The sequence below is a fragment of the Heterocephalus glaber genome, unplaced genomic scaffold (assembly GCF_053883595.1).
Source record: "Heterocephalus glaber isolate CG9 unplaced genomic scaffold, H.glaber_assembly_v1.0 deba00001428, whole genome shotgun sequence".
Classification (NCBI taxonomy): Eukaryota; Metazoa; Chordata; class Mammalia; order Rodentia; family Bathyergidae; genus Heterocephalus; species Heterocephalus glaber.
This window is the reverse complement of record NW_028258293.1, coordinates 26906236-26928495: the sequence shown is the minus strand read 5'-3', so window position 1 is coordinate 26928495 and position 22260 is coordinate 26906236. Positions and strand designations below refer to the sequence as shown.

Genomic DNA, 22260 nt, shown 5'->3' with positions numbered 1-22260 from the left:
AAACCGGCTCAAGGGCACACAGGTGTGCCCCACCATGCCCAGCTAACTTGATGTTTTTTTTCTAATTTAATGTTCATGTATATTTTACCGCAAAAAAAAAAATGGTTAAAAAATAATTTGGGAGGGCCTGGGGATTTAGCTCAGTGGTTCAGGCGCCTGCCTCGCAAGCGCAAGGTCCCAAGTTCGATCCCTGGTGCCAAATAGTAATAATAATAATAATAATAATTTGGGAAAATACCTCAAAGAAATCCTCTTACATGGAGTACTTACAGAAATTGAGGACAGACAGTCCTATGCGTCAAGCAACAGTGTGGCCAGGGCAATAGATGACCTGAGGAGGGACATGCGCCCCACTATGCTGGTGAACTTGGGGAGAAGAACCTCTGAGGACTCTGGCTGGTAAGAAGGACTGCCCCTCTCCCAGTTCCTCCCCAGGACTCTGGAAGGACCGGAGAATATGGGGCCTGGAGGAAACGCTCCTTTCATCCCTCAGGTGGGCTGCAGAGGCAGAAGGGGTTTCTGCTCATTCTCTTGGGAAAGACTGTGTGTTTCCTTATCCACAGCATGGAGAGCTGGTGACTATCCGTGGAGGGACCTCTGTAGCCAGCAGCAGATTGAGCCTACCTGGTCTTCCCGGAGAAGAACAGAGGACTTGGGAGGAGAAAGGTAGAGGGTGAAGGAGAGGAAAGGGAGCTCTAGGTTTCTTACTCCCCCCACACACCCATCGCACACAGCTTGGGCCAAAGGTCACACCCCGTGCACGCGGTGGGGAGAGAAAGGAGCAGAGGGAAAGGAGGGGCCAGCAGCACCCTGAAAGTGCAGGCTCGGGTGGCCGTGGGGACAAGTCAGGATGGAGAGATCTCGGTCTCGACCTCCCCTCGGGCCCGTGGGGCCACCCCTCTGGGCCTCCACCGCCGCCTCGGCCCTCCGCGCTCAGCCCGCCTGCGGGTCGCAGCTCCCTGCAGGCTCTTTTCCTCCGCCCTCAGCCTCTGCTCCTCGCTGTCAGTCCCCGGCCTTGTCGCTCTGAGACCGCCCCCTGCGTGTGTCTGTCTCGCGGCGACTGTCCGTGTTTTGTCCTCTCTCTCCTGCTCCGCATCGCAGCCACTACTGCCGTCCAGGCCTCATCCCTCCCCTTTCTCGATCTCCTTCCCTGCCTCATACTCTTCCTCCAGCCCTCTCTGTCCCCATCTGCTTCTCTGTCCCTGCCTGGTCCCCGTGTCCATCCCGGCCCTTCTCTTGCACATGTTTCGTCCTCGTCTCCATCTGTGTACCTGGATCCTCCAGTGCCCGTCTCCATCGCGGCGTCCTCCTTTCCTCGCCCTGTCTCCGTCTCTGCCTCCTCTCTGTACCCACTTCCCCTCCCCGCCCCTGGCTGTCCCCGTGTCCATCCCCCTCCGGATCAGCCTCCGCGTCCCCGCCGGGACGGGACCTCGCCGAGGGCGGGGCTGAGGGGCCGGATAACTCGGTTATCCCGGAGAATTGAGTTAACTTCTTCACACCAGCGCCGCGGGGCCTGTCTCTCTCCTCCTCGGGGCCGCAGGTGGGGAGGTCCAGGAATGAGGTCGGGACCTTCCCGCTTGGCACGAGGTGTGGACCCCGAAGGTATGGGCCGGAGTAGGACAGGATGGGGACTCCGGGGTCGAGATCCGGAGCAGCCCCGCCCCGCCCCTCGGGAGCCCGAAGTGCGAGTCAGAGACCCCTTGGGGTGGGGGTCGGGGTGGCTGGGGGCGGGGTCTGGGCAGCCCAGGCCCCGCCCCGCAGAGCTCGCCCCGCCCCGCCCCCTCCGCGGGGTCCTGCGCTTTAAAAGGCGCGCGGGCTCTCCGGGCTGCACTTGCGTTGCACCCGGGCACAGTGCATCCGCGACGGGGCGGGCAAACTCGGGTGCTCGGAGCCGGCCTCGGGTCCTCGGTGCCGGGCGCCGAAACCTCCATCCCGATCTCCACCCGGCCGGGACCCCGACCCGGCCCCGGCCCGGCCAGGCCCACGTCCTCCGGGCCGATGGACTACTCCTACCTCAATTCGTACGACTCGTGCGTGGCGGCCATGGAGGCGTCCGCCTACGGCGACTTCGGCGCCTGCAGCCAGCCTGGCGGCTTCCAGTACAGCCCCTTGCGGCCTACCTTCCCCGCGGCGGGGCCCCCTTGCCCTGCGCTCGGCTCCTCCAACTGTGCGCTTGGCGCCCTACGCGACCACCAGCCCGCGCCCTACTCGGCAGGTGAGCATAGCCCCAGCCCAGCCCTCCTCTAAATCCTGCGGATCCCCTCGTCCCTTCCCTATTCTGCAAGTGAATGCGACTGTCCCCCGCAGCCGCCCCCATCCCTGCCCTGGCCAGACCCACCAGCACCCTGTGAGACCTCCAGCAATATCAGGGTCCACTTGGCAGGGATGAGCCACACCCTCATATCCCTCCTGTCCCTCTTTCTCTCTACCAGTCTCTATCCTGTGCCCTTCGGGTCAAGGAAATAAACCTCAGGTCCAGCCCTGGCCCCTCACCAGGCCCTCCATCACCTGCAAAGACCAGCTACCACCAAACCTCTCCATCGCCCCATATCCTTGGAAGAGACCCCCCAGCTCAGTCCATTCAGACCCTATCAATACCACCCCTGCCCCACGTGCTGTGCGACCCCCAGGAAGGCCTCCTGAAGCAGCTGTGCTTCCAGACTGGAACCTTCCTAGAGCCCTCGCACCATCAGGCCCCTCCTGCCCAGTCTTGGATCCATCCTGCCTGGGCCCAAACCCTTCAGCACTAGCAAATCCAGCTCCCATTGCCACAGAAAAAGGGACCCGTTCATTAAACCACTTTCATCCCCCCTTCCCAACACTACCAGCTAGAGTCCTACAGAACTCAGAAGGCAGCTCCTCCATCCTAAGTAACCCCTTTGGTCCATGTCCCTGTGGGAACCCTCAAACTCACTGAGACACTCAAACATCTCCACCCCTTCATTTCGGGTCCCAGCCTGCCCCACCCAATCTCCTCATCTCCTCCTCTCCTGGGAAGACTTTGGAGGTCCCAAGTGGAGGGGGGTTGAGTGCCTGGATTTGGGGAAATGAGAACCGGAGGGTGCAGTCACATACTAGAATGGGGATGAGATTGGCCACCTGGGCCAGATGATGATGAGGATTGGGGAAACAGGGATGGCAGATGGGCTCCAGAGAGATGGGGCTCTGAGGCTGAGGCAATTGGGGTAAGGCACAGAAAGATAGGAGGGTAAATGGAAAGACTGGGGACGCTGAAAGAAATGAGGACCCAGGGTTGGGGGATGGAGATAAGAACCAGGTGGTGTGGGACCTGAATTATGAGAGACAGGGACCAAAAAAGATTAGAAATGGAGATAATGAAAATGAGGACAGGAATGGAGACAAGGGTTAAGGGAGATGCGGACCTGCAGAGATAGGACAAAGATGGAGTTAGGGGACCCCAAGGAACATGTGGAAACCTAAACCAGGGTTCGAGACAGGGACGCAGAAATAGTATCAGAAACACTGCTTATGGGGCTGTAGGGAATGGGGTGGAGTACAGGAAGGGAGTGAGGGAGGGTTGGGACAGATGTAAGAGCCACGGGACACAGAGTAGGTGCCTGGGAGGAAGAAGGGCAAAGACTTGGTGGAAACACATAAGAACCCTTCTCAGTGGGCGCAAAGAGAAGAGTGATCCAGATGGAGAAAGCTGAAGCGAAATTTGGGTGAAGAAAGGTGAAGATGAGGAACAGGAGAAGATACCTGGAGGAGAGTGGGAACCAGGAATTTGAGGTGCGGCTGAGGAAATGAGGCCCCAGGAGTAGGACCAAGGGGACCAGATCTGTACACAGCAGGGAGCCAGTGGCAGGGCTGAAGGAGACCTGTCAGGATGGTCTCAAGGCCCAGCACTGGGTAGTGGAGAGACGCCTAATGCTGAGGAGAGCTGGCTGCCATCCTGGGCTAGTGTGAACAGAGCAGGACCTGACCTGAAAGCAGGCGGGCAGAGGGCTGAGGGAGAGACACAGGACCCACAGAGGAGAGGGTAGGAGGGGCTGGTGGAATGAAGAAGGGTAGGGGCATGTAGAGGGAAAGGTGCAAAGCCAGCGACAGGTGGAGGATTGGCTGCTGGAGGATCAGATGCTGGTGTCCTGGTTTCTAGCCGTTCTTGAGCCCCAGGTCTCCTCTCCATCCGTCTTTCACCACTGCCGGCTGCAACGCTTGGCCAGAGGCCCTGAGGACCAAACGGAGGGACCAGGCCAGGGACGGGGGGGTGGGGGGGGGTGGGGATCCCTGTAGGGCGGGACACAGCGGTCTGGGCTCAGCTTCTCACGCCCCCTCTCCTTGCTCCTGCCCTCTGGCAATACCCGCAGTGCCCTACAAGTTCTTCCCGGAGCCATCAGGCCTACATGAGAAGCGCAAGCAGCGGCGCATCCGCACCACGTTCACGAGCGCACAGCTCAAAGAGCTGGAGCGCGTCTTCGCCGAGACGCACTACCCGGACATTTACACGCGGGAGGAGCTGGCACTCAAAATAGACCTCACTGAGGCTCGCGTGCAGGTGGGTGTATGCACGTGTGTGTATACGCACACACGCGTGGAGGGGGCTACTGGAGGTCACAGTTGGGGGTCAACGACAGGATCTAGGGGCCAGTAACCAGGGCACAGCCCAGGTGTGGCCTGGCAGCCAGGGGAGGCTTCCGGGAGACGGGCTCTCAGGAGACCCCAACTGTTTAGCTACGCTCTCGCTTCCCTCCCTCCCTTCTTCCTAGAGCTGGAGGTTCGGGATTTTAGTGAAGAAGCCTGGACTAGGCAGCCTTGTGGGTAGAGTGAGGGCCCTGGGAGGAGGAGAGAGGTGTGCAGCCAGCACTTCCAGGTGCCCTCCCCAGCGCTACAGCCGCTACAGCCAAGAAACTCTTGAGCCCGGGTAGCCTGAGCTGGGGGCTGGGGGCTGGGGGCTGGCGCAGAGCCAGGAGAGTTGGCCAGGGATTTCAGATCCTCTGTTTACTTGGTCGATTTTGACTGGAGACCCTGGACATAAACTTTCTCTCGGACCCCAATCCACTCCTCTCACGTCCCAGCACCAGGCAGATCTCTCCGGTTTCCTAAGAGGGAATTGGTGTGCAGGTTTTAGGGTAAGGAGAATAAAGGTAGAGACCCAGAATAATGGTAGGCAGCGGGGTTCATGGATGAAGAGATCCTAAGACCAAAATCCCAAGGGCCTGGAGAACAGGCCAAGTGGAGGAGAGTAGGGAAGACAGCAGGCTACCGAGTGATGGAGGACTGAGGGGCCAACACTCAAAGCCTTTGGACCTCTCGAACTGCTAATAATCCAGCCAGACCCTTTCCGGAACTAAGTGTCACTTGCTTCTCCGGCCCCTTGTGCACTCTCCGACCCTTGCCCGGACTGACTGGCCCCTGTGCCCACAGGTCTGGTTCCAGAACCGCCGCGCCAAGTTCCGAAAACAAGAGCGCGCAGCCAGCGCCAAGGGCTCGGCGGGCCCGACGGGAGCCAAGAAGGGTGAAGCGCGCTGCTCATCCGAGGACGACGACTCCAAGGAGTCCACGTGCAGCCCCACGCCCGACAGCACCGCGTCGCTGCCGCCGCCGCCTGCGCCTAGCCTGGCCAGCCCACGTCTGAGCCCCAGCCCGCTGCCCGCTGCGCTGGGCTCCGGGCCAGGACCCGGCCCAGGGCCGCAGCCGCTCAAGGGCGCGCTGTGGGCCGGCGTGGCGGGCGGCGGGGGCGGTGGACCCGGCGGCGGCGCGGCCGAGTTACTGAAGGCCTGGCAGCCAACGGAGCCCGGGCCGGGGCCCTTCTCGGGAGTTCTGTCCTCCTTTCACAGGAAGCCCGGCCCTGCCCTGAAGACCAATCTCTTCTAGCCGCCAGCCCCCGGAGGCCCCGAGCCTGCCCCCAGACACCCTGCTCCTCCAGGACCCGACAGAATCCCTCTATCCCCGCTCCCTGCCTCTATGCCCTCATCCGTCCCCACAGCCCACTGTCTGATCCCAGGTGCGCCCTCCCCAGCTTTGGAAACCAAGTCGGGCCACTCTCGTCCTCCCACCCACACCCAGCAGAGCCGAGTCATTTTCCCCCGGACCCCGGGGAGAGCCGGAGCCCCTGCTAGCTTGGCTTTCTTTGAAACCAGGATCAAGTAACACCTGTTCCTCACGTAGTGCCCAAACACAAGGGTTCCTGAGGAGCAGCAAGGTGCCCTCCCCGGGACATCGCAGCTGGCTGGGTCATTCCTAACCCTGGTGACCTCGAGCATCCGCTGCCCCACCCCCAGCCCACCGACACCGCCCCCTACAAGGCGCCAAGGCTGATTTTTGCCGGGATGATCAGCAGCGTGAGGGGCCCCACCGCCCAGCCCTCCCTCCAGGTCCTCCCACCCCTAGCACAGAGGGTGGCCTTGTCGGCAGTGGGGGGCGAGGGTGCTGCGGGGAACATTTTTTTCCTGATTTTTTTTTTGTTCTTTTTCTTTGAAAACTTGTAATTTATTGAGGTGATTTTGCTCAATCCAAATAAAACTTAATTTATTGAAGACATCAACGTCAGCAACCCCAGTGCCCAGGACAGGGACAAGCTACCTCCTGTAGTCGTCGATATCAGCTGGGGACCCTCCGGACCACAAGTGGTACAGACAAGGAGACAGCAAGAAATAAGCAAACGTACTTTATGGCCAAGGTCTGCCCTCCCCCCAATAACATTAAGTCGTTCTCCCTCCCCAGACCCACACAGAAAAGCTTAATAAACCCCAGCCCGGTCCTTGGGCTTCCTTCATTTCCGGACGGATATCCTGGGAGCAGGAGTTGGAGGAGTCCTGAAAGAACTCTTCCCTGTGGCTGAGGCCCAGTGAGGGTAGCAGAAACCTCAGTGAAAACGGGAGGGTGGGGCGGAGGGAGGGAACCAGATATATCCAACTGCCCTACATGAACCCCCAGGGCCGGGAGGGGTCGAGAAAGACTGCACCCGTAACCAAGGGCACTTTACTTGCTACCACAGCAGGCTACTGACATCTGCAGCCCGGGTCGGGTCTAAAAGATGGGTAGGCTGGGATGTCCTATCAGGGTATGACTGGGCCATGGGGGACACAGATCCCCAATAAATAGAGATACTACTCCGCTCCTTATAACTTTTCAACACCAGGGGTGCCCCTGGTCCTTCGTAGATGGGGAACGGTGCTGAGTTCAAAGCTTGATGTGGCCTCCACTGTCACTTGCTGAGGTGCAGGGTATCCAGAAGGAGGCGCTTGTGAGCTGGATCCTGGACCCCAGCCTCTTCCAGGTCCTCCTCAGTGATGTCACTGTGGGAGAGGCAGAAGATGGGCTCTAGTGGTTGCCCAAGGGCCCAGAGCTCCACCCCTGGGGCCACCCACTCCATCCTCCTCCAGTCTCCCCCCAACCTGAGAAATTCCAGGTCATCCCAGCCATTGTGCACCAGGCCCTCCTCATAGCGCTCCAAGCCGATGGCCCGCAGCCAGGCACCCATGCCCGCCTCACCCAGGCCGCCACCAGCCCGCCCGCCCTGCGGGCACAGAGCCTGAGAAAACAGGGCACATTAGGATGAGCAGAAAGCCATTCTACTCACGCCCTGAGGGAAAGGGAGGAAGGACTAGGGCTGATTCACGTGGCCCTCCCAGCCCCCAGTGCTGAGCTCAGGGCAGATGCTAAATGGCCAGCTGAAAGGATACCAGTCTGAGAACCATGCTCAGGTGCACACACCTCCTCTGCCAAGTCCTCCTGGATGCTCTCTCGGATCCGGGGTGGAGGAAAACTGAGAGGCCGGCCATAGTCTGAGGGCAGCCCTCGGGATGGCTGCAACTCCAGGGGGCCAGGGAGAAGCACTGAGCATCCAGGCCCAGGCCCAGGCCCAGCGGGAGCATAATCCACCTCACTTAGTGTCTTGGCCATCTGTAGTACTGAGCAAGACCGGTCATCCCCACTTGCTACCTCCCCCAGGAAAGTGCTAGCAGGTGAAGGACCTGGAGGTAGTGGAGGCCTCGGGTGGGCCTTAGGAGGTGGTGGGCCACGGGCCTCACCCCCACTACGGCCCCTGACTACTGGTACTGACAAAGGATCCAGGCTGGGGGTTAGGAAGATGGCCGAGTCTGGCAGTGGTGGAGGAGGAAAGTCTGGAGGGGGCAACGTGCCCCCAGAGTCCTCATCTGATGAACTTCCCTCTCCTACACGAGGGGCCCGGTGGCGTCCAAGCTGTGGAGCAGGCACTGTGATGGCCACTTTGTTCTTCGTGGCAGGTGGGACAGGGGCCCTGGCAGGCGAGGGCAGCTCCAGGGGCAGCAGCTGGTGCGGCACCCCTTCAAGGACGTAGTAGGCAGGGTTATTAAAACTGTTCTTGGGTGGGGGGGGTGCCACCCCTTCTGGCTCAGAAGCCCCCTCTGGCTTCAACCTAGATTTGGGAGGAGGGTGACAAAGTTAGGACCTCAAAACTCAAGATGAACTCAATGGGTGTAGAGGGAGAACTGGGCAACAGTAAGAAGAGGAGTCTCTGGGCCTAGACTTGCATGTGACCTTGAACACAACACTCGCCCTCTCCCGCCCTTGGTTTCATTATCTCTAAAGTTGGGGGGAGCAAGGGAGGTGGTACATGCCTGTAATCCCAGCACTCAGGAGGCTGAGGCAGGAGGATTGCCGAGAGCTTAAGGCCACCCTGGGCTACATAGTGAGCTCAAGGCCAGCCTGAACTACACAGCGAGACCCTGTCTCAAAAAACAAACCATATATACACGTGTGTGTGTGTGTGTGTGTGTGTGTGTGTGTGTGTGTGTCTATGTGGGTATAAAAAATAAAGGGAGAGGGGTTGAAGGCATAAATAATCTGAACTCCCTTGCCTCACTTGGATTCTCAGATCTTTTATGACTTTGCATAAACCCAAGCTTAAATGGGTAAAAACAGGTGTGAGGAGCCGGGGATTTAGCTCAGTGGTTTCCCCGCCTGCTGTACAACTGCAAGGACCTGAGTTCGATCCCCGGTACCAAAAAAAAAAAAAAGAAAGCCAGAGGTGTCAGAGGCAGAGCAATAAAGGTCTCCAGTAAGAGTGACAAGTGACATTTGGAATGCTTTCCAAAACATCTGAAGTCAGTCTACTGCAGCATCTTAGTGATTTGAGATGGTTTTACTCAAGCATAAGGATGAAACCAAGGTGAATGATAATAGCTGAAGACGAGTGAAAAAACACCAATCTATACATAAGGGCTTTTCTTTAAGCTTAAGCAAAAACTAGATAGCACCAGAGAGCAGACCTGGCTTTCCCAAGGTATGATGCACAGAACACTAGTAGCCCAGGACATTAATAGTTACTGTGTGGGAAAGAAGTTTCCTGGTCCATTAAGTTTGGGAAACTATATTAAACAGAGTTGAAGAGGCTCCCTTCCTGTCCACATGCTTGAGCTTTCGCTAATACTAATATGCACCGGGAATATCTAAGAAAAGAACCCAGCAAGAGGCATTTCCCAAATTCATTTGACCACCAACCCATTTCCAGTGGAGGCTGCTACAGGACAGAGCCCCATGAGAGACAACCCAGGAAATCCTGTACTGAGCAGTAACAGAAGGCTTACATTGGGTTTGCTACATGGAGGGAGCTGTTGTTCTAAAAACAATTTCTACGTCCACGTTTTAAAGGAGAATTGAGAGGAAAGGCTGATCTTGCTCTCTTTGACTCAGAGAATCAAACCTAGGGGAAGCCTGGCTGGCCACAGTGGCCTCAGGCACAGAGCCGCAGCACCTTCAGCCACAGGTGGCAGAGCATCCAAACAGACAACCCCCAGGCTGACCTTGAGAGTCAGGCATAGTGATGGATGGAGTGGGGGACACAGGTTCCCCCTCTCACCTGGGGGTCACGGGCTCCTCCCGGGGAGCTGTTCGGGGTGGGGCTGGGGGCCTTCCAGTCGGTGGCGGTTTCTCTGGCTCTTCGAATAATTTGGATAACGGGCAGGAGGCCTCTGCAGAGGCTGGCTTGCGGCTCCCTGGCCTGCCAGGGGTACACAGCAGAGATGAAGCTGGGGCTGGCAGAAGCCCCCACCCACTCTTCCATGGGATACCCAATACAGACCTAGCTTACCTGGACTCGTGGCTGCCTCGGGACACAGAGGGGACTTTGCTCTTCGCTCCTGCCTCATCCTTATCAATGCTGATCCACTCTGGGGAGGAAGGGGAATAGAAAAGGGAGATGTAAGAGAGGACCTGGGATCCTGGACCCCAGAGACACACACTATGCCTGCCAGCCCCTTCCCAGCTATTCCTCAGGGCAGACTCACTCCCAGCCATAGCTATAAAACCTCCAGTGTCCTGGGATTCCAACATGCTGCCGGCCCTGAGTCCCCTCCTACACCCCACCCCACATCCCCATCTCATGCTCGGCACACCCCCTCATGGAGCCCACCATAGAGCCGCTCACGGGTGCCCACACGCTCTGTGGGCACCCGAACCTTCATGGAACCACGGATGTTGCCTGTCTCCTCGCCGCGGTGGGACAGGAAGGTCAGGAACTGCTGGGCCGTGCTGCCAATCATGGATTTCAGTGCAACCACACACTCCCCTAAGGGGGAGATAGGACAGACCAGGGAATTGCCATACTTTCCTAGGGCCCTCCCTGCCTGGTTTCTTGTACCCCTCAGTACCCTTTGCCCCTCACCGTAAGATTCATAGCCATCCATGGACTTGACAGTGAGCAGGAGGTGCTGGTCCTGCAGGTACTCAATGTCAGCCAGAATTGGCTTGAGCTGCGGAGCAGAGAGGCCCAGGGAAGAATGAAGCCCAACCACCCAAGTGTCCTTCTGCATACTGCCCCTGACACAACTCACTCCCTGCCCTTGGGCTCATCTTTGCTCACTTGCGCTCAACTCTAAAGGAAAGTTCCCAAATCCTTAACGTAGAAGACAGCCCAGTGTGGGCTTTTTACAGCACTTAACATCACTGTAATTAAGTAATTTTCTGCATCCTCAATGGCCAATACAGGTCCTGACATTCAGGCTCCAGAAGTATTTACTGAACAAATCAACAAATTGCAACTTGATTCCACACCTTTTTGGCCGGGGGTGGTGGGGGTGGTGGGGGGGGGTACTGGGGATTGAACTCAGGACCATGCACTTTTGAGGCAGGGGGCAGCACCACTGAGCTAAATCCCTGGTCCTCCACACCTTTTAAATAATGCAAATGTCCTGATCCTCACTCATGCCCAGCCATCATACACACACACACACACACACACACACACACACACAGAGGCCCTGCCAGCTCTGCCCATCCTCCCCCCGACCCAGGCTTCCCAGTGTCCTCTGCCTCCCTCCTCCCTGTGCGTTCACCCATAAGCGTGGGCCCTGCCTGCAGCCTCACCGTGGGCAGCTGGCGTGAGGACCACTGCACTTTGAGGAAGTTGATGTTGTCACTGCTCTGGGCATCATTCTCGAAGCTCTTCTTATACTCTGGGGTAGGGGTGGGGAAAACCCAACTGAGACCCACTTCCCAGCTTTCCTTCCTCCCAAATTGGGGGCTGACTGTTCAGGGCTGCTTCTGGCCTCCTGCCCTCCCTGGCCCACCCTCAGCCCCACACTCCGCCTCTGACCTTCCAGGCAAGTAGAATAAAACTCGATGAAGAACTTGGTGCGGCTGGCTGTCTTCACAATGGCCTCGATGCTCTCAAACTCAATGTAGGCCTGATCTGAAGTCTTTGAGAGCCCTGTGGGAGAAGGGAGGAATTGCAGACAGAAAGGCTGAGAGGGCTTAAGAGGAACCAAGGAGGAATAGGACGGAAAGGCTGAGCCCTGAGACAAGAAATCAGGGGCCCTGGCAGAGCAGAAGGGAAGATGAAGAGGGACCTCCCAATGCTAAGCCACCAATACCCTAAAGTGCAGACCCTGGAAGGGGCAAGAATGAAAGACCCAAGTCACGGGGGGGGGGGGGGGGGGGGTGGCAAATGCCCATAGGCTTGCCAGCCAACAATGCCACACCTCCAGGCATACTCCAGGGCACACATGAGGACCCAGGCAGATACAGATATCGATACATTCACATTTACGCATGTAGACACACATGGCCTCGTACCCTTCATGCCAATCGAGGTCCACAGACACCCTCGCACATCACATATTCTGAAACACTCACATGCTCGTGTGTATACTCAAACACACATATATACTATGCATAGCCCAAACTATGCACATTCCTATGCCATCGCCTATGCCCACCCAGATATTTGCCAACATCCCAACCACATTCTAAATGGTTACCTTTCTTAGAGATGAACTGAGAGGTAACTCCAACCTCAAATGTTCCAAACACAGGGGAATGGTCGCTGGTGACAATGTCATCCGTACAACCTGGGCATGCGGACAGGAATGAATGTTCAGGGGAAATTTCCTTACTTTCTGCTCCCACCTCCCAAAATGAGGGTGGAGTCAGAACAGTGACCATCCATGATCTCCCGTCACCCTGTTTGGGAGGCTCTGACCATAGGAATTGCAGATGATGTGGGTTTCAGGGTAGGATTTCCATAGAATCCGGTCACACCACGAGGGCACATTGGTTCGGACCTAAAGCAGGGGTTTGCAGCACGGTCAGAAGTGAGAGCTGAGCACAAGCTCTTTCTTAGCATGAGCCCCACCCCAAGCTAATAAGGTCTCACACTTCCATTATACTGGAACCCAGCACCCACCTCCCTCCTTGGATCCCACAATACCCAGGACCATCCTAAGGCTTCAGGGAGGCCACATTGTTGACACCCCACACACACACTTCTGACTTACTGCAGGCCTGGGGATCGCCCAAAGCCCACTCCACTCCATTTTTTTTAACTGACCCCAGTTGGCTTCTGCTTGTGCCAGGCGTATGTGTCCCGGGAACCTCGTTCATAACGGTAGGTAGGTGGGAAGCAGATTTCCTCCTCACCTAAGCAGAGCAGAGGACACAATGGGTTCAGGGTCCCACAGATCCAGGAATACTTCAAGCCTCCGGGGCTCTCAAGAACCACATGCTCCTACTCACTAAATCGAAGGAAGACCTTGTGCTTCTCCCGCTCCAAGTTGAGCTGGTCTACCCTGAGCAGGGGTTCAAACTCCTTCCTGCTGATGTAGTTCAGGATCTCCTGCAGTGGGAGACACAGGCACTGGATGTTTGTCTCCTGAGCAGAGCTGGGGTAACATCCCTTTTAACCTCTAGCCTTTCTACAGCCACCCACAGGGCTCTGCATGTACCTGGATATCCATGTCTAGACGGTAGTTGAGGTCCCCAAACCAGAAGAGGTGAGTAAAACGCAGAGAGATGTCAAAGGCACTGAGCTGCCTGTCACCCAGCGAGAGCAGCCGCAGGATGTCCAGGTAGTTCTGATTCCGCCTACAGTGGGAATGGGTGTCAGGTCTTCAGAGTCAGGAGATAAAGGTAAGAAGTCTCAGGTGTCACGGACAGGGTAGGGATAAGGGTCCCTGGGGGCAGTGGGAAGAGTTAGGTTAGGAGTAGACAGAGGGGTCCTGAGTTGGGATAAAGCAGAAGGGCTCTCTGGGGACAGGAACCTAGGGGGATAATGACTGGAATACAGGAGAGGGAACAGATCGCAGGCAAAGTGAGGGAAGGGACAAGGAGACTACTGGGAAGGTGTCCCTCACCGGGCAGTCTTCTCATTTCCCGAGGTGAGGTGGCAATTCACAAAGCCAAATGAGGTGCCATTGAACATGAATGAGACACCCACAGCTCCCTTGTTCCCTGTTGGGGACAGCAAAAGAGGAAGGCCTGGGTCACCCACAGAGGGCTCCCAATTTCCCTTCTACCCCTCAAAGAAGCAGTAAGGGGATCCTTCCTACTTGATGCTATGAGGCAAGCAGGCCTCTCTCTGCATGCACACTCACACCTGCCCATGTAGTCTGTCTAGATGCCCTGAGTCTGTCTGTCTGTGTGAGCAGAGGCCCAGGAGATCACAGGGAAATCCCAAGAGCACAGATTCTGAGCACTCTACACTGCAGAAGCCCTGGACTGCAAATCAAGAGACCTGGGCGCTATGCCTGGCTCCTCTACTTACTTGCTATGTGACTTTGGGCATGTCACTCAACCACTCTGGGTTTGAGTTTTATCATCTGTGACATGGGGATAATTATCCTGGCCTTGCCTTCCTGGTAGGGCTGGAAGAAATTTAGAATATGAATTTATGCTTTACAAAGTTTAAAGTACCTTATACATGGGAAACCTGAGACCACCAAAGGGGAGACTCTGGGCTGAAGGAGGCAAAAGGCATGGGCAGAGGGACCCCACCTCCCTCTGGAGCCTGCCTGGCCTGCTCACCCAGGGTGTTGGCAATGCCAGTCTTCACGCTGGACGTACTGACATGGCTGATGCGGTTCTCATGCTCTGGCTTGACCAGCACAGCTACTTTGATGTTCCACAGTGACTGCATGGCAATCTGGGTAGAGGAGGTGGGGTCACTCTTGCCTGGGGCCCCTGTCCAATTCCCCCTGGCCCTTCACCTGGACTCTTTTGTCAGTACAGGGTAGGAAGCCTTATCCTGAGAGGCCAGAGAGAAACACGCCCTTCTGTGCATGAAGGACTTAGGTTTGAGCTCCCAGAAGTTATGCCCAGGGACCCGAGGGGAAGCCAGTCAAGCTGCACTCCCCAGGGTCATCCATAAAGTGAGGAAAGGGGACCGGATGAGATGCACCCCCTCACCGGGCGGTAATCCAAATCCGTAAGCTCCTTGAGGCCCCCGCGCAGCAGGTCCAGCCACTCTCGGTCACCCACAGAGTTCTCCTGGGTCCCAAAAACATAGATGTCATGGGGTATAGTCACTGTGACCTCATCCAGGGTCTTCCCCAGACCTTTTGATGTGAACCAAGATGTGGAGTTTTTTGGAGGCGGCACACTTCCTAGAGGTGGAGGGAATGAAGGGGTCAGGCCCCTGCCCTGGGACTGGCCCCCGTCCCACCACTGCCCCAGCCTGGGCCTGACCCATGTTCCAGGTGCCTATAAAGACTGAGATCATGTCGGGCTCATCCTGCTTGGAGTGCTTGTTCTTCATGAGCTGCAGCAGCTGGCAGAAGGCCTCCCGCTTCTGAGGGGAAAGCAGCCAGTCAGGGGCAGGTAGGCAGCCGGGAACACCACCCATGACTTCCACAGGGATACCCTGCTAGATGGCAGTACTGTGAGGGGAGGGTCATGGCTACCTGGCTCCCCATTGAACATCCATTGCTCAAGCATATAACTGGTGCTCAGTGAATGAGTATTTGAATCCACCCTCAGGCCACTCACTCGCAATACCCTCTCTACCCTGTCAGGCTCACCCCTGCCAGGAGGCATGACATGCCCACGCCATGGGTTCCCTCTGCTCTCATCCAATGGGAAACACCTAGCAGGGACCCAGCAATCCCCAGTCAGGCCCAGCCTGCTGCTCACCCGGGCGCTGACAAAGATGAAGTCTTTGCGCTGGGTCCGGTCCTTCTCCTTTTCAAACACAACGCCCAGCTTATTCTGGACACGCTGGGACTTAATCAGCTGCCGGACTAGAGGAAGAAGGACAGGTCACACAAGTCTGTGCCCTCAGGCCTACCATTCCCTTCTCCCAGGTCTGGTCCCGGCTCACTGCGGTCATGCGTGAAAGTTGTCCAGTCCTCCTGGGAGTCCCGCTGTCTCCGCAGCAGCACTAGCCGCCCGCCCTCCACGTCCACGCTCAATGTGAACTTCTGTGACTTGCCAATCTTTGTCAGATCACCCAAGGTCACATCCAGCTTCACCTGCAGGACAGGAGCTGGGGAGGCTGCTGACAAGACTGTGGGGCAGGCAGCAACCCCTTCACCTCCAACCGCCCTCTGCCCAGGAAGGGCCCTCGGGCCATGTACCTCAAAGGCCTGCACAGGAATGGTCTTGGCCTTCCTCGTGGATGGCTGCAGCGGAGCCGGGGGTGCTGTTGAGCTCATGTCCTGTAGTGCCTTCAGGGCCTGGGCAAGGGTAGGGTGAGGTCAGGGGACACACTGACAGCGAGGAGACAGATGATGCTGGGGTCAGTGCTAAGCTAGAGGTTCAGGGCTGAGATCCGGACTAGGGCAAGGGGAGCGGTCAATGACTGGAGGGTCAGGAGTCGGATGGGGGATTAGTCTACCTTCTTCTGAATCCCTGAAAGGAAATCCTTCAGCACTGACAGCTTCAGCACCAGGCTCTCCAGTTCCTGCTCCCCAGTCTGTGGCAGGCTCTGAAGGGATGGAATAAAGCTTACACATAAGGTTCCTAGGCAGAACCCCCCACCCAGGTGCAGACCACAAGCCCACCTCCTGAAGGCCTCTCTAAGTCCCACCTGCTGCTGCAAAAGGCGGGTCACCATGGGTGAGCTCTGCTGGTCAAACACCTTGGACAGGATCTCTAGGCCCGACAGTACCTTGTCCACCTCACTAAGGGAGACAGCAGGTCAGAACTACCCAACCCAGCTTCAGTCCAGAGAGGGCAACATTGGGCAGGGCACTTCCACCTTGGCATGAGGACACCAGGGCACAGGAGAGGAAGTCAGAAAGCAGTGGCTAGGTCACTGTTCAGGGTCAGAGGCCAGAGTGTGGTACCTGGGGTCACAGGTCAGTTACCTGTGCAGCCTCCTGCATGAGGTGACGAGGGTACGGGTGAGGTGGGGTAGGTTGCTGGCTCCGCCCCGCACAGCCTCCAGGTCCAGCCCGTAGCTGCCCTTCAGATACTCGTGGGAGACGGTGCTCAACCCATTGGGAGCACTTTGGGAAGAGGTTAGGGTTAGTGAGGTCCTAGCGACCCTATCTCAGCACCTCAACCCGTCCCTGGGGAGGGCGTTTCCCAGTCTCTGACAGGGAAACAGTTCTCAGGAGAGAAAGGGCCTTTCTGCTCAGCAGAGCAGGGGTTAGGTATTCTCACCTTTCAGCAGCTGGAGTTGTGGGAGTCTCAGGGGATGGCAGGGGGCTGCTGGGCCCCATGGGGGCAGGAATGCTAGTGGAGCCGGAGCGTGGGGGCAGCGGGGGCTTCTCATCCTCCCCATCTGTGGACAAGGGTCAATGGGGCAACAGTTTGGTATGAGGCAGGGGAAAACACCATGGCTACCAGAGACTTTCGTGGAAGAGGATAAAGGGCGGGGGCAAAATGAGTAAGGGAAAGAGGGGCTTAGGACGGGAAGTAGCAGGTAGAGTCAGGGTGGGGCAAGGAAGGGATGTATGTGCACACTGCTCACTGGACAGCACCTGAGGCATCCCGGTCATCAGGCGGGTCCGGCTCTCTCTCGCCCTCTACAGGTAGCAGCAGGGCACACACTAGGCCCTGGTTAGGCTGGGCATACAGGCCAATGAGCTCGCCCAGCGTCTGGAAGCGGCGCACTGGCACACCCTGTGAGGTCTGAAGGCCAGGAGAATGGAAGGAAGGGTCAGCCAGAAGGTCCCCAAGCCACTAGCTCAATCAAGGTCAGGGGTCAAAGGTTCAAGCTCCTACCTGCACAGCCAGGAAGTCTTCTCCATCAGGCAGAATACGGTATGTGTGGACATGCTTCTGATACCTGATAACAAGGCAGGGGTCAGAACTTGTCACCCCCAAGCTGGTCTGACCTCCAAAATACATCCTACTCCTGCTATCAGATTCAACTCTCCTGCCCACTCAGCTTGGTTTCCTTAAAACCACTCTGCCCAAGCTGCACAGGATTAATGATGGGGCCGGTAACTTCCACCCTTCCCCTAGACCTACATAGACTCCACACCCACCACAGGGCTGCAGGCTCAGGGAAGCTGCAGGGCCAGGGAAGCAACAGGCAGCTCTTTTGTGGCCTCCACAGCTGTCCAAACAGCCCCTCTGGGCTGTGGTACTAGTCTGGGCCCCCCGCCAAAATAAGAGTCCTCAGAATTCTGGTTAGCCTGTTTGCGTTCATGGGCAATGTGCTAACACACATGTGAGCCTCTGTCTGTGTTTATGTTAGTGTCTGGCTCTGCTGGAGCTGGCTGTGTCTGAGGCAGTTTTGCTGGTGACTGTGGGAGCATAACCCTATGGCTTAACCTCAACCCCTGACATTAGGAAATTGGCATGACCCACGGAAGCCCCCTGTGGGAGACCCAGCTTCTAGGAACCCCAAGCTGAGGAGGGGCAAGAAGGGTGCTGACAGATGGCAGCAGCAGCTGAGCAGGTGACAGCTGAGCCAGGCACACTCAGTGGGGGATGGAAGGCTCTCTGCCTCCACACCTCAAAGGCCCCAGGGCCTGTCTGTGTGCTCGGCAGGAAGCTGGTGCTGGCCTCAGTGGGGACAAAATACCACAAGGCCATCCTCTTCCCTCATTTTAGCTGTCAGCAGCTCTCTTGGGTGTTGTGCTGGGTGTTTTATACTGTGGGTCCATGTTTGAAATAATAGCATCCCATTAATAATAATAGCACCCCAGTTTTGTGGCAGGCTGGGTAGTCAATGTCCTACTGATCTCATTTAATTCTCATTCTGAAGCATATATTATCATCCCCCACGGTTCAAATGGAGAAACTGAGGCCCAAAAAAGAAAACCAATTTGTTCAAGGTCACAGAGCAAGCAAAAGGCAGAGCTGGGATTTAAAACCAGGGCAGATGCCAGGGTCCATAACCTGGGCTTGTCAGACTGCCTGTGTCCTTCGGGGTAGAGGTGTGTCTTGAGTGTTACTCATGTACACACAGTGTGTATATAGGTAAGCAAGTATGTATTTGTTTGGCAAATCTAAGACTCCACCCACTTTTTATTCCTACCTCAGGTTCCTAAGATACAGGGAGCAGGCACAGTCAGCTAGGAAAACCAAACACCACCCGCCTGCCTTCCTATTAACCACCCTAACAGACCTCTCAAGCCAGGATTGTCCCCTTAATGGGACAATAATGTTCCTCACCAGATACAAGCCCCAGCTGTTCCCCCCACTATTCAACAGCTGACCTAGCACCTGCCTCCATCCCCTCCTAATTAGGGGATATGCCTCAGAGGGAGCTGGGAAGTAGGCCTCCCGGGATATTCACAGACCTATGATGTCCCTCTTGAGTCTCCCTGCACTGAACCCCAGAGTTGGAGCAGAAGCTGAGACTTACAGGAGGACCCATTCTTCACCATATCAAAGGCCTAAGCCTGACTGTCTCAGCCTCTGCACTACTGACATTTTGGATAGCAAATATCTTGGGCACTGTTGGCACTTTAGCGTCTCTACTCCCTATATGCCACCAGCACCATCTCAGCCATGATAATCAAACTGTCTCCCCTGGTCTAAGCCAATATACCAAGCAAGGTTGTCAGGAAAATGCAGAAAGTTAAGGGACAGGAGTTTGGGAAGGGGGTTTGTAGGGCTAAAGAACACAAGGAGATCTGAACAAAGCAGCTCTGGAATGGAAGCTTTCCAGTCACTTATTCCCACCCCAGAGGCCCAAAGAAGCCACTCAGTGTCCGATTGTGAGGCAGCCTGTACAGGTCAGGAGGAAGACTCCAAAACTGAAAGTACAAACTCACCCAGCACCTCTAACACACTGCTAACAGGTTATGGCCACAGGACAGACCCACTCAGAACTGCCAAGTCTAGCTCCACACTCAGCACTCATGGCTCAGGGCTAGAGCTGCCAAATCACTGGGACTCAAGGCCAGAGTCAGCCACACTCCACTCACTGATTCATGAAATAATGGCATGGCTCCCTACAGCAAACCCCAGCCTTCTTCTCAACAGCAACCCTCACCCCAGCCATACACAGCCAGGCAGACCTCAAGCTGTTCCTTCCTGGGAGCACAGATGAACCTCTAGAAAAGCTACTGGGCGTCCTCACAGCCTCTGCCTTAAGTGTCCCCACTGCCCTCCGCTCCTCCCCTACAGGAACAGAACTGCACTCTCCGTGGAATGCACAGCCTCATCGGTTCTACGGGAGGCTCGCTTGCGGCGGTCCCCCAGGGACTACCTGCATCTTCTCCCCATCACAAACACCCTGGCCACACAAGCCCACATACTCGGTCCTCAAGGCCCTAGAAAGTGTTTCCAGACACAACAGGAAGGAAGTGTCCTCTGTATCCTTCCTCAGCCCCAGGATAAAGCCGAGGCCCCTAAACTGGGGTTGGAGGCGGGGCTGCTGTCCCAGCGCCCAGTCACTCGACCCTGTCCCCCCACTCACATAGGACGATGCCCCCGCCCCCCTGCCCCACTCACAGCACACAGAGCGCGAAGGCCCCCGCCACGCTCTCGCTGTCTCGGACCAGGAAGCTGCCATCGCGGCCCGCCCGGGCTAGCAGTTCCTCGGCGGCGGCGCGGCTCAGGTCGCGGTGATACCAGGAGGGGGCCTGGCTGCCTAGCGCGCCCCCGGGTCCTGTACCCCCCGGGCCCGGCGCCCCGCACGCCGCCGAGGCCATGGCCCGCGCAGGGCTCACAGCCGCCTGCTTCTCTCGGCCCGCGCCATCCGTCCCGGGAAGCTCCGGGCCGAGGCAGGGGCCGCGTGCGGCTCCCGGGCCTGGGGCTCCGCGGACCAGACCGAGCCGCAACTCGGGGCTCCGCGCTCCGGCGCACAGGCCGCCTGGTTCGCCGCGCAGCCGCCGCTGCCTGAAGCGCCGGCCTCAACTTGAAGAGAAAGAAAAGTTTGTTAGGAGGAGGCGGGGGAGGGGCGGGCGCGGAGCCGGGCGGCCCCCTCCCCCTCCTCGGCCCAAGGCCCGGCCGCCCCTGCCCCCACCCTCCGCTCGCAGGGACGACGCCTCCCAAGTCCCACAATGGTCTTGCATCCCCTCGGAGGATAAGCAGTCCCCAAGCCCCCCACGAAGTCCAAGTCCCCCCATTCTGCGCCCGGGCACTCCGGTGATCCGGCACCCCAGGGACAATTCAACTCTCAATACTCGCAATGAGATGACCCCCTAGACCCCATAAAAGTCTGATTCCACCCCAAATCCTTTCCACTCGGCGCCCCTACAGACTCACAGCATTGGGGTTTTCAAAGGAAGGTTTCAGATTGAGCCTCTCCCTCCACCATCCAACTCCCTTCAAATCCAATCCCTTCTAAGACTTGAACCCCCAAACTCCTCTGGGTCTGTCCCCGGATAAATCCCGCGAGGGATCCCCACACCCCGCCCCCAGACGAGGTCCAGGGTCCTCGAAACCCTCACGCTCGGTCCCCGGCAGCCTGCCTAGCCCGGCAGCGCTCCGCCACCCCGGTCAAGTTCCTCGGCACCCACTCCCCACACCCGCAGGCCGGGCCTTGGGGTTCAGCAGTCCAAGACCAGGAGGACCTCCAGACCCATCTAGGAGGGAGTTCCCACCACCCCACAGCCTCTCCCCGGCGCCATGGCTGCCGCAGCAGACCCCACCTCAGGGGCCACTCGGGCGCCTTCCGGCTCGGGGACGCAGCCCTGGACTCTCGGCGGCCACTTAAGATGGCCATCTCCGCCGCCGCCGCACCCCCGCGCCTTCCGCCCCGCCCGCCGCTCCGCCCCCGCGGCTCTCCCCGCGCCCGCCTCCGCTCACCCGCCGAGTGACCTCAGGCGAGTCCCAGCACTCCCCAGCCTCGGCTTCCCGGTCTATGCAATGGGGATAACGTTATGGGGGCAGACTCAATGGGACTCTGCTTGTAAAGCACTCGGCACTGGGCCTGGCATCCAGGGAGTGCGGCGGCTAATTTTATTATTAATTAAGGAGTAACGAAGGTGACAGCTGTGTAAACTGTAAAGCGCGGCAGCGGAACGAAGGGGTATTATTAGCACCGTCCCCGCCCCTGCTACTCCCTCCAAGTCAACAAACTTGCGCCTCCGAGGGCAAGAAGCCGAGGAGGGAGCTCCCGCCTACCCTCAGGGCGGAAGGGGGCCGCGGCCGCCGGAAAGGGGGCGGAGCCCACAGGGGGTCTACCCCCCCTTACCCCCAAGAAAAGACCTAGCCTGTGGCGGCGTCTCCCAGGAGTCCTCTTCTTGCCCCGCCCCTCCGCCCCCTAGCTCCTTAAAGGCGCAGGCCTTTAGCCGGTGACCCATAGCTTCCAACTCCCAGGAGGCTGTCGACCATCCCTTTAATCTGGAAAAGAACTTTCACTTTGCTAAATTGAACGTGTAGACTGAGCCCGGGTAGGTCCTGGGGACCTTTCCCTATTTCAAGTGGCATTGGCTTAACCCAGCTGCCACAAAGCGGGGGGACGGAGGGGTGGTGTCTGTGGCGCCTTCCAGACTAGATAAGTACAATTAAAAGATCCACCACTGACTGGTGTTTCTAGATGCCACCAGGAACCAAATAATTCAACCTCCAATCTGTGCCAAACTTCCTCCGTCATTAAGAGGGATGATGAGGGCTGGGGATTTAGCTCAGTGGTACCGTCGCCTGCCTCGCAAGCTCAAGGTCCCGAGTTCGAGCCCCGGTACAAAAAAAAGG

General features: G+C 57.5%; 2 protein-coding genes across 4 annotated transcripts; one reads left to right on the top strand and one right to left on the bottom strand.

Moving 5' to 3' along the window:
* The first annotated feature begins 1859 nt into the window (after window positions 1-1859).
* Window positions 1860-6473, top strand: Phox2a (paired like homeobox 2A). 2 transcript variants are annotated; one of them, XM_004863301.3, is made up of 3 exons: window positions 1860-2215; window positions 4329-4516; window positions 5386-6473. In XM_004863301.3, exons 1-3 carry the CDS (start codon window positions 1999-2001, stop codon window positions 5833-5835), a joined length of 855 nt encoding a protein of 284 aa, XP_004863358.1. In that variant the 5' UTR covers window positions 1860-1998; the 3' UTR covers window positions 5836-6473. The 2 variants fall into 2 exon arrangements, with proteins under 2 accessions (XP_004863358.1, XP_087067993.1); XM_087211867.1 differs by having other exon boundaries at window positions 5296-6473.
* Window positions 6474-6615: 142 nt separating this feature from the next.
* Inppl1 (inositol polyphosphate phosphatase like 1) lies at window positions 6616-21341 on the bottom strand. 2 transcript variants are annotated; one of them, XM_004863302.4, is made up of 29 exons: window positions 21216-21341; window positions 20074-20478; window positions 17386-17449; window positions 17142-17292; window positions 16822-16942; window positions 16524-16664; window positions 16244-16337; window positions 16052-16141; window positions 15792-15890; window positions 15536-15686; window positions 15349-15455; window positions 14905-15007; window positions 14626-14822; window positions 14245-14362; window positions 13575-13671; window positions 13167-13305; window positions 12958-13057; window positions 12773-12861; window positions 12425-12506; window positions 12204-12293; window positions 11540-11653; window positions 11311-11399; window positions 10610-10697; window positions 10358-10513; window positions 10037-10115; window positions 9806-9946; window positions 7678-8362; window positions 7359-7495; window positions 6616-7259 (listed from the first exon to the last, which is right to left on the bottom strand). In XM_004863302.4, the coding sequence occupies exons 2-29, from the start codon at window positions 20271-20273 to the stop codon at window positions 7169-7171; spliced, it is 3813 nt and encodes a 1270-aa protein (XP_004863359.1). In that variant the 5' UTR covers window positions 20274-20478; window positions 21216-21341; the 3' UTR covers window positions 6616-7168. The 2 variants fall into 2 exon arrangements, with proteins under 2 accessions (XP_004863359.1, XP_012920476.1); XM_013065022.3 differs by lacking the exon at window positions 7359-7495.
* Between the last annotated feature and the right edge of the window lie 919 nt (window positions 21342-22260).

Coding starts and splice junctions, on each gene's coding strand:
- Phox2a (XM_087211867.1), top strand. CDS start 1,999: ATGGACTACTCCTACCTCAATTCGTACGACTCGTGCGTGGCGGCCATG. Junction 2,216..4,328: donor GCCCGCGCCCTACTCGGCAG/GTGAGCATAGCC, acceptor CAATACCCGCAG/TGCCCTACAAGTTCTTCCCG. Junction 4,517..5,295: donor TCACTGAGGCTCGCGTGCAG/GTGGGTGTATGC, acceptor TAATCCAGCCAG/ACCCTTTCCGGAACTAAGTG.
- Inppl1 (XM_004863302.4), bottom strand. CDS start 20,273: ATGGCCTCGGCGGCGTGCGGGGCGCCGGGCCCGGGGGGTACAGGACCC. Junction 15,008..15,348: donor TCATCTTTGTCAGCGCCCGG/GTGAGCAGCAGG, acceptor CTTTCCCCTCAG/AAGCGGGAGGCCTTCTGCCA. Junction 13,306..13,574: donor GGAAATGAGAAGACTGCCCG/GTGAGGGACACC, acceptor TTCCCACTGTAG/GCGGAATCAGAACTACCTGG.